Source organism: Hyalella azteca, unplaced genomic scaffold, assembly GCF_000764305.2.
Source record: "Hyalella azteca isolate HAZT.00-mixed unplaced genomic scaffold, Hazt_2.0.2 contig10672, whole genome shotgun sequence".
NCBI classification, from domain to species: domain Eukaryota; kingdom Metazoa; phylum Arthropoda; class Malacostraca; order Amphipoda; family Hyalellidae; genus Hyalella; species Hyalella azteca.
This window is the reverse complement of record NW_025940701.1, coordinates 927,475-939,015: the sequence shown is the minus strand read 5'-3', so window position 1 is coordinate 939,015 and position 11,541 is coordinate 927,475. Positions and strand designations below refer to the sequence as shown.

Genomic DNA, 11,541 nt, shown 5'->3' with positions numbered 1-11,541 from the left:
CTGCTTCATACCCTGCAGCTGTAGCGCTGCTTCATACCCTGCAGCTGAAGTGCTGCTTCATACCCTGCAGCTGTAGCGCTGCTTCATACCCTGCAGCTGCAGCGCTGCTTCATACCCTGCAGCTGAAGCGCTGCTTCATACCCTGCAGCTGCAGCGCTGCTTCATACCCTGCAGCTGAAGCGCTGCTTCATACCCTGCAGCTGCAGCGCTGCTTCATACCCTGCAGCTGAAGCGCTGCTTCATACCCTGCAGCTGCAGCGCTGCTTCATACCCTGCAGTGCTGCTTCATGCCATGAAGCTGAAGCGCTGCTTCATACCCTGCAGTGCTGCTTCATGCCATGAAGCTGAAGCGCTGCTTCATACCCTGCAGTGCTGCTTCATGCCATGAAGCTGAAGCGCTGCTTCATACCCTGCAGTGCTGCTTCATGCCATGAAGCTGAAGCGCTGCTTCATACCCTGCAGTGCTGCTTCATGCCATGAAGCTGAAGCGCTGCTTCATACCCTGCAGCTGCAGCGCTGTTTCATACCCTACCCACTTCACCATCACACTCATCACCACCACAACACAGAAGCATCCAGAAAATTCCAGGACTGAAATTTTAATCTCGATCCATCTCTTCAACTTGGACTCTTAATTATCTCCACAACATTTTTGGTGATGAAGCAAAAAAACACGGAAAAGCATCGTGGCACTTGCAAGTTTACGCACCGTTGGACTTGCGTGCGTATCGATCTCGCGTCATTGTGGGCGTGGAGCTCAGCCGCGTAAGAGGATTGCGTTAACTCACATTACGCGACTTATAATTGTTACAAAATCTTTAGTAATTGATGTTCAGTTATTATTATTATTATTATTATTATTATTATTATTATTATTATTATTATTATTATTATTATTATTATTATTATTATTATTATTATTATTATTATTATATATTATTAATCGAATGCTAATAATGAAATCGGTGTTTGAAACTCCGGGCATGATTATAATTGATCGTGGTTCTGTAGAATTATGATCATGAAGCTGAATTCCGAAAAATTTTGTATGAAGTTTTTCTGAAAACTTAATGTAACCCGCAACATATAGAGCGCATTTCTGAACGAAACAGTCACGCCTGCATATAATAAAACATGACTGATAATTGACAATTAAAAGATTTTGATAACGAAAATGTTATCTCATGAGAACAATTATTAATTTAAATGCAGCAAAAATTTTTATTATTGCAAGCAAAAACACAATAAAATATCTATATCGGGTTTAGAGAAATTCATGCAGAAAATCAAATCCTTTAGCAGAGTTTACTCTAGAGATTTATTATATATACTGGAAAGGAATATGATTTAAAACATTGAATAGATGCGCGTTTAAATGCATGACATTCATCCATAAATGAAGTGTCAGCAAGCACAAAATTGTGGGAAGTTCAAACTCGACAAAAGGGAAAATGTTATATCCCTCTTTCATTTATCAACACATTCGTTGAATGCATCCGTGCCGCAGTAAAATCAAGTAGCATCAATAAAACATCAGGCAAAACAGTAGCATCAATAAAACATCAGTAATTTTTTTATTTTTTCAATTAATTTTTGGAATTAATAATAAATTATAGCCATATATTTCGAAAACATTTTTTATTTTCTGCAAAAATTCGGCATGCGCTAAATAATTAGTTTTTAGCACAGGTTTTTAAGGAAAAATTAGTAATTATTTGAATTCTTTGTTCAAAAATTTTGAATCTCCCAAATGAACGCAAGTGTTGATTAAAAGTTTACACGGAAATTTGTCCAGTTAGTAATAAAGATTCTAAGATTCCTCGCGTAAAAAACAAACATCGGTTTTCAGAAAGGAAGATGGGCGTTATGTCTGGAAAATTTCCAGTCAGCTGAAAACCAGGACAAATTTCAGGATATGGCGACATCCTGCATCAGCCAATATTCCGCAGAAAGGCCACCGCGTGGGTATATAAGCGCCCTCCTCTTCTCTGCGTTCCAGTTGCGAACAGCTCCTTCCCGTGCATGTGATCCTAAAGAAAAGCTCTCCAGTGACAAGCCGCTAGTTCTGCGAGATCGGAATCACGTTGCAGTGACTGTACGAATTTTATCAAACGCATTGACTTCGCAAAGTCTATCTTTCCGTCAACATGACTACCGGCCAAGGCCAACAAATATCTTGTATTCCTCTGTGGGTATTGGAAGACATCAAAAACTACCTGAAGAAGTCCACTAACCGCCAGAGGAGCCAAAGCATCTCGTGTCAGTGCCGACAAACTTCGAGCTCGCCGCTCCAGCAGCGCCGACGTCTGCGGAGCGAGGAGCGTTGGTGCGGACGACCCCTCAGAGTCGCGCTTGTTGGGGGAAACAATGTGGGAAAATCTGCACTAACCGTGCGATTCCTCACCAAGCGATTTATTGGAGAATATCGCTCTGATTCCGGTGAGTTCTTTTACATATATTTTGTACGGGTTCGAGCCAAAGTGGTGATCATATGTATCTGGAATTTACATGGTTTGAGCTTCCATTAAAATTTCTACTTGACAATCCTGTAAGGCGTTCAGATGAAATTTTTTTCGAAAACTAACATCAATCGTAGATTTCTTGCTAATAAAAACGCCAAAAATTTTGCCCGTATTTTTATTCAGAAAAATATTGGCCACAAAACATTAAAATCATTCATTTTTCGTGACATTCTAAATATTTTTCATATCAACGTATCCGTTGATCGAATAAATTTTACATGATCGCTAATTTTCCATTAATTTTCTTTGCAGATATGCTGTACCGCTCAGTTCTATCGCTCTCGGGATCCCCACAAAATGTCGAGTTATTGGACTGTTCTGGTAAGGACCTGAAAGATGAAGTATTACAGTGGGCTGAAGCCTTCATCGTCGTCTACAGCATCACAGACAAATCTTCCTTAGATGAAGGCAAATCGACTTTACAGAAGATATCTTCGAGTAGACTGGAAGTTCCTGTTATGCTAGCGGGCAACAAAAGCGATCTTGGACACCAAAGACAAGTTTCAGAAGCTGAAGGAAAATCAGCGGCGCAAATCCACGAAGCTAAATTCTCTGAAGTTTCTGCGGCTGATGATTGTGATTCGGTCAGCGTTTCTTTCAATTCTTTCCTGAAGGAAGTCAAAATTCATCGAAGTAAATTCTCGCCGAGATACAGAAAACTTTCACCGACTAAACTTCTTAACTCTTTGATGTGTAGATATAACACTCATCACTCTACTGAACTTATTATTCTGAACAAATGTGAACAGTCGAAACTATCCGCTAAGCCTAGTCAGTTGTAAGATTATTGTGGAATCTCTTCGTATAACTTTTTTATTAATTTTCTAAGATACTGTATTTTCCGTAGTCGAATTGAATAAATAATTTAATATTCCTTCGGAATTGAAGAAATATTTCTAAATTTTTTTATTAATTTTCTAGGATACTGAAATTTTAAGTAGTCAACTGGAAGAATTCAAGAAATATTTCTAAAATTCTTTAAACCTCGTCCAGGAAGCAGTCCATTAACATGGGTAATCATAGATGCAAATTTCGTTAAAACTGCATAATTCGAAATCCTCGAAAACCATACGACTTTACTCATTCTTCACTGTCAAAAAAGAGCGACAAGTGGTATAATAATTTTTTTTAATAATTTAGAGTTTAGAATTGTGTTCGCGTAAATTATATATTTGCGAATACCAAAAGTAACTCAACGCTGACGATAGATTTTCTTCATTTCAATAATATTTATTTTCATTCACTCGATCAAATGAATGCTGTTAACTTGTGTTTTAATGTTAGCAAGTACGACCTACTGTGATATATGTGTGTGTCGGTGATACATTTATATTTAGTACATATGTTCTGAACTTTATTCTTTTTGTCACCTTTCCTTAAAAATTTAGGACATAAAATTTAAAGGAAGTATCTTCACGAAAAGGTACTATGATCTGCATTTTTCATAATTTCAAAACAAAAGCTTTTTTTTGTTACCTTTTCCTAAAAATGTCAGGCATAAAATATAAAAAAGTATCTTTTCGAGTAGGTAATTTGATCCTTAATTTTTATACCATCTGAAAAAACAGATTTGAAAATAAAAACTTTTCGATAAATCCCGCACGTTGGAGAAGGTAAACAATTAGTAATGAAGAAATAATGACTTCGAAATGAAATAATAAATATAAAGGTCTCCTAATGATGAATAAAAATTAGATAAAAAGTCAGTTTCTGAACGAAAATTGTGAGCAGCAACTTGAAATACTTAAGAAATCACAAATTTTCAATTTCTACGAAAAAATTACCCAAATAGTATTCAAAATTATAACGATTAAGCTAAATCGACCACAAAATTAAATATTAACACAAATATAATTGTTGGTATATAGTTATTTATCTCTCAAACTATCTTCGGTTGAAAATCATTTACATATACAGCATATACCTGAAACAAAGCCAAAATGGTGAACACAGACATATATACAGAGCAAAATAGAGGGTATAACTGGACAATTATACAGAGAAAAAATACAAGGTATACACAGACTAATATACAGAGAAAGAGAGACAGTAAGCAATTGGGGCCAATTAACAATTGCAATTAACAAAAATTTATTTAAAGCCGAACTGCGAATGCAGAAATAAATTCGTTTTTAACAGAACCTACCAAGTATTTCCACAAATTCACGAAGATTTTTCACCTGAATTTCACTTATTTAAAGCTGCACTGCGAATGCAGAAATGAATTAAATTTTGACAGAAACTACAAGTATTTCATTTTCACAAATTCACGAAGATTTTTCACCTGAACTTCGCTTATTTCTTACATCGCGTAATGATCGAACGAAGACAATTCCATTAAATGACCCGAGAGTTTCTGAATTTGCGAATGAAAGTCTGCATCAAAATTATTATACAGGACGCGATTTTGAGCAAACTGAATTTTGTTTATCTTTGCAGAAACTCACATGATAAAATTTAAATCTAAAAGCTAATATGTGTTAGGAAAAATTCCTGTGCTGACATTGTAATTCGTTATATTTGATTCCATGGACAATGATAGTGTAATGTTGGAACTAATAATGATGCTAGTTCCATCGTTTAAAATGGTAAACTAATTTTTTATGCTGTACATTTCAACGGTGAATATTTTATATCAGGAAACATTTATCGCAAGAGGTTGAAAATATGAGAAATCACGAAATGAGCGCTTTAGGGTTACAGTCTGAAATTCCTGATTAATCATGAGGAGCAATTGACGTCCATCACTAAATTAAACTGCTGATAGTTATTATCAACAGACAACATGTCGGTTGATTGTGATCTTTGGAAGTTCTAACAACCGTGAAGTTAGATTCAATTCAACAAGTTATTATCCTATCCCCTTGAAAATGTTAATAGATAGTTATTTTTTTTTTTTTGCTCCGTCTATTACTTGTAAATTTAGGTTTTAATTTTGTTCTGTGCTTTCAATGTATTAATTTGTGACTTCTGATTTGTGATTCTAGATTCTACGAACTGACGATGGAGCTGGTCTCCAAAACGTTTTCTATAAAGATATGAATTTTTGTGGACTTTTCTTTGCTTTTAAATTCTTAGATTCAATTCAATCTAAATTAATTCAGGACAGAAAATACCAGAGATTAGTTTTGAGATGAGAACTACGCTACGGCAAAGTTTTTTCAACCTGTTTTTCGACAGTTTTTTCAACACTAGAATACCATGACTAGCGAGGTGATTAAATTCTTTCATATGTATAATATAGTAGCAGGTTTGCCTTACGTTGCCCGAGAGCGATAATCCTACAATTTTATAATCCTTTCAAACACATATTTTGTATGTAATAGAAACTCCCATTTAAATCTCATTCCTACATACGAAAGATCGATTCAGAGTTTTCCGAATTAAAGTTATACATTTCCATTTTAAAAAATTAAATTTTTAATCCAATATTTCTTCAAAGCTTTGAATTAATATATTTCGAATTAAAAAGCCTTGAATTTTATAAAGCTTTGAATTATATATTTTCGAATTAATTTTCAGGTTTAGGTTATACCTCGCCGTGGATAGGCAGTAAAACAGCCTTTATGTACTTATTGTTTAGTGGATAAGCAATGAAAAAGCCACTATATATATATTTATATATTATATATATAAACGACACTAGGCTGCCAACAAACTTTAAAATTAATAAAGCAGATTTTGTTGTGAGCGTTCTTTGATATAGTTATTGGTTATAGCAGTTATCAGTTTTCATTTGCTAATGTGGAAAAATATTTTCCTTTTATAAACCATGTCTGATTAAGATTAATTTCAATATAAAAAAACATTTTTAACTAAAAGTAGCTTTTATTATTGAAAGGCTCAAAAATTGTTATCGTCTCGTAAAGCTACGAAAAGTCTTCACCAAAAGTAACTCGTTTCTACCAGACAGGAAGAAAAATGTCTCATAAACACGACTTCTAATATTAAGTAAATTGTGGAGTGATTCATTTGATGGTGCTTGCTCAATGGAGGGATCACTCATGCAATTTGTGTATCTCAATGTCATACAAAAACTCTTAATGACTTCAAAGTTATGTTTTCTTGAGAGCCGACAAATCAGACTTTCCGAACCAAAATCAGACTTTCCGAATCAAAAGTACTAAAGAACTTCAGTGAAGTTCCTATTGAATATCAAATAACTTTCCCCCCCATTTGTTCAGTGTTTGAATTTCCAATTGCTAAAATATCATGAATGTTACTATGAAGTTCATAGTACATTCATCACCAATAATCAAACAAAAAAAAATAATCCCTATATTTTTCCAAACCGGGAGCAAGGACCTTTGAATTGCGGTGTCATACAAGCAGTATATAAACAGGAGACAAACCATTACTGAAAAATAAAACGATATCTTTTTTTACGCAACTCTAGCATTTAATGTTGATCCAAATTAGAAGATTTAGAGGTATATCTTCAAATATTTATTAAAATTATCTTATGCAGAGACAATCTTCTCCGAAATTATTGTCAAAAATTAAATCATTAATATTTTTAAGAATTTAATTAAATTATAATAAATATTTTTAGTTATTGTTACATTAAATTATTTAAAAATATTGAATTTGTTCAATTATTAATATTTTAAAAACTATATCTTGAAGAAATGTGTGGCAATTCATCATGAACTAAATGACTTTTTTATGTGTTTTTTAATGAATAACAGCACTTCCCTTGACACAAAATCTTTTGGACTCCATTGATGCATGGGAAGGATTCAAGATAATAACAGTTTGCCCTCGTAAATAATGTAAGGCACATTTAAGCATAATAAGGATGATTTAATTTCTATATTATCTTGATTATGATTCCTGAATTATTCCGAAGCGGCTTCGCAATTAATTCAATTGTGAGCGGATCTTCATGTATAAGTTTTATATCAAAGATTTTTTGCTTTTTCTACTCAAGTAACAATTATGAATACAAAAAATTAAAATTGAAATATATTAATTGTTTCAATATAATTTACAAATTCGTTCTAGCTCTGGAATACCATGCTAAAACAAATATATTGTATTCTCAAATATTTCTATTTGAACATTTTTTCTTCGCGATGTTTTGAATTCTACTGACATTTGAGGCCATAACGTCATTGGAAACAAATGTTGGAACTTCACTTCAGAGTTAAGTAAATATTTAGTAAATGGTATGACTAACTCATTGTTACAGCAAATTAAGGAAATATAGCAGCATTGCTCAGTAAGTCTTCACAAAATATAAGTAGCATCACAAAACTCATTCTATTCATCGAATTTTGTACTCAAGATTATCGATTTTAGCAACAGCCAGAAAGTAACCGAATAAAATGCCACCCATAAACAGCACGGCGACACCAATGTGGTGAGGAGAGCCAGCTAAGCTCAGCATTATGAGCATATGACCCCAATGTATGGGTGTTGGAAGCCTCGCTCTCTAAATTACATTTACACTCTTAACTCAGCCTTGCGTCACTCTTTTATCCTCTTTGCAAGAGCTGTCCAACGCGACGTAGTTTCCTTGTCTAGAAACTGGGTCGATCTTTGCTAAAGAGAGAAAATAGAGGCGATAAATTCGATCAGGAATGCCTTCCCTCTGAAGATCAGAATGGTCGATTTCAGGTAGCATGGAGCCAATTTAAGTACTAATGTGGTAGTCATTCTTCAGCTGGTATGATGTTCAAATATCGATTGGTTTTAAATACTGTTAAAAATATTATTTCTAATGTTATAATTAAATTTATAATTATTTTTCTCTCGAGATGTTTGATAAAAATATGATTCTATAATAATGTTGAGGACTTGAAGCTGACAATGAAATATCGCATCAATTTTTCCAATAATTTGTCTACATATCGAAATTATCGTCAGTGGTTATCTTTAGAAAATTAGACATGTTAGAATAAATTGCACTAACGTATATCAATATTTGGCTTGAATCACAAGTTAAACAACTATTTAATATATTTTGATGTGACTTTACCTTTTCCTTTTTATATAATTTAAAATGTTCAAAATTTTGTTGAACTAATGATGGAGCGGTTTCCGAAAAGTTATCCAAGATGAAAAGCTTGGAATTTCATTGATATTTAATTTTCAGTCGTATTTTAGCATTTTCCATTAATTTCTGAGAGGGCCTTATACTGATGCTATGCATTTATTCACAATCGAATGATCGGGAAAATACATTCGAAAGCTCACACTCATGAAAAAAAATTTTTGCAGTCTATTGAGACTATTCCACTTATTCTCTATCTTTAAAGGTTCTCTAAATCGGAAAATGATCCATTTTTAGCGCATTTTCTCATTTATGGAAAAAATGCATTATTTTGCTCGCCATGTCCGTCTATCCGTCCGTGAACGTTTTCGTCGACGAGAAAATGCGCTCTCTGTCACTCACTGCAGTGAGTACTGAGTTATATTTCTTTCACATCCGTGCGCTGTATTACATCGTTGTGGCTTCGTACGGATGATGGAACTTCACTAGTGCACTACCACCTATTAGACGACTCCTCACCTGGGCCCAGAAAACCTTGCTCTTCTTTTTAGAGGTCGTAAGTCACTACCTAACCTTATGCCGTTAGTCATTGGCTATTTTTCGAAAAGCCATAAGCTTTGCTTCGCTAAGTTCATCAAAAATAATTCGACAATCAACCACATCTCCTATTTACTTCTAATTTAAAATCAGTTCGTACACGAACCTCATTTCCAATTGGTTGCCCATTTGCCAGATTCTTTCTAACTGATAATTGATGGTTATCTGGTAATTAATTAATTGATGAATGATCAATTGATATATGATTAATTAATAAATTATTATTGATAAATGATCAATTGATGACAGATTGATTGAGAAATAATGAATGATTAAATGAAAACCGATTAATTATGCTAAATGATATATTATCTAACTGATCAATTATTAATTGATAGTTTATCAAAGTAATCTAACAGATAACTGAGGATTACTTGACGATTTCTCATTTTTATTTGGTCTGAACAGAATTTATATTTTATCTATGATGAGTGTCCTGACAAAATAGGTCATGTGGAAGAAAGAGCGGCGTAGCTCGATTGCCTCTTGCATGGGCAGCTCCAGCAGTTGAATTTATTCTCTTTTCAATAAATCCTAAAGAATTATTCACATTATAAAAAATAAAATTTATGTATAAAAAAATTATATAAAAATTATATATTTTTATTCTTATGTAAAAAATGTATCCACATGCTCTACCGTCTTGTCCTCGCCACGACATTATTTTCGTCACCCAAGATTTCAGCAAAATAGTCAGTGTTTGGTGGAGGAAATGCACTTTTAAACCCATCAAACAACTTAAAGCTTGGCTGACGATCTATAATTATTCAGGAGCTTGTTCATTACCTAAAAAATTTTTAGACGTATTCGAGTGCAATCCGCGCTACTTTTTAAAGATTTTTCTTTTTTGAAGAAGACATGATCAGCCATAAACCATTTAATGTCCCGATCAACGAAAAACATTTCTTCGAAGAACATTTCCTCGTGTTACCACGAGGCTACATGGCTGGCAAATTGTCCTATTGATTTTAAGCCAATTTTCTACAACCGATATGTAGATGATACATTTTTACTTTTCAAACATCCCTCTCATGTGGACCGTTTCTTTGATTATCTTAATCGGCTACACAAATCCATCAAATTTACTATGGAGCTTGAATATGTTCTAGGTTTTGAACTGACGATGGAGCTGGACTCCGAAACGTTTTCTCTTATAAGAAATGGTGAAATTTTTGGCTATTTTCTTTGCTTTTAAATTCCTGGTAAATTTGCGACTTAAGCAGCCAAGTGATTTTTATACAAACTTTCCATACGCTTTATTCATTTTTCCTTCGCTCTAATCAATAGCAGTTACAAAGAAACATTCCTGTCATCATACAGCGAATTATACTTGCACATCTCGACCAGTAAAGCGACTGCCTTGAAGCTTCAAGCTTTTTATGCAAGAACGTAGGCCGTTAACATCTACTCACGCCTTATTCATTTTACCTGCACTCTAATCAATAGTATTTATATAGAAGCAATCCCATCAGAGAATTATACTTGTACCTCTATAATACAGAGAATTATATGCACATCGCGACCGGTAAAGCGACTGCCTTAAAGCTTCAATCTTATTATGCAAGAACGTAGCGTAGGACTGCAACATTTCCTCAAGCCTTATTCATTTAACCTACACTCTAATCAATAACTGTCATGTAGAAATAATCTCGTCAGAGAATTACACTTCTACCTCTATAATACCGAGAGTTATATGCACGTCTCGGCCGGTAAAGCGACTGCCTTGAAGCCTCAAGCTTCTTATGCAAGAACGCAGGCCGTCACTGCGTGACTCTGATCACTTCCGGCATCCGCCAGGCGGCGTCTGCCCCAGCACGTTGTTCACTGCGCCGCTGCCCGGCGTTGTGCCTCACGTGGCGCGTACCGTGCTCTACCTTAGCTGGTAGCAATGATCGCAGCGGGGCATTTGCGATACCAAATGAATGATTTGATCGTCATGAGTGACTTGCGATACCAAATACATGACTTGATCGGCATGAGTGACTTGTGATACCAACTAGATAACTTGAACTTGCGATACCACCTACGTGACTTGCGATACCATCTACATGACTTGCGATACCACCTATATGACTTGCGATACCACCTACATGACCTGCGATACCAACTACATGGCTTGCGATACCACCTACGTGGCTTGCGATACCACCTACATGACTTGCGATACCAACTACATGGCTCGCGATACCACCTACATGGCTTGCGATACCACCTACGTGGCTTGCGATACCACCTACATGGCTCGCGATACCACCTACATGGCTCGCGATACCACCTACATGGCTTGCGATACCAACTACATGGCTTGCGATACCAACTACATGGCTTGCGATACCAACTACATGGCTTGCGATACCAACTACATGGCTTGCGATACCAANTCATGTGATAGATAGCATCACGCATTGAGCATCACACAATTATGTG

At 35.0% G+C, this 11,541-nt stretch overlaps 1 protein-coding gene across 1 annotated transcript; it reads left to right on the top strand.

Annotated features, from left to right (window-relative positions):
- The first annotated feature begins 2,012 nt into the window (after positions 1-2,012).
- Positions 2,013-3,381, top strand: LOC108671374 (ras-related and estrogen-regulated growth inhibitor-like protein). Its single transcript, XM_018158914.2, has 2 exons — positions 2,013-2,439; positions 2,775-3,381. Exons 1-2 carry the CDS (start codon positions 2,148-2,150, stop codon positions 3,302-3,304), a joined length of 822 nt encoding a protein of 273 aa, XP_018014403.1. The 5' UTR covers positions 2,013-2,147; the 3' UTR covers positions 3,305-3,381.
- Positions 3,382-11,541: the final 8,160 nt, after the last annotated feature.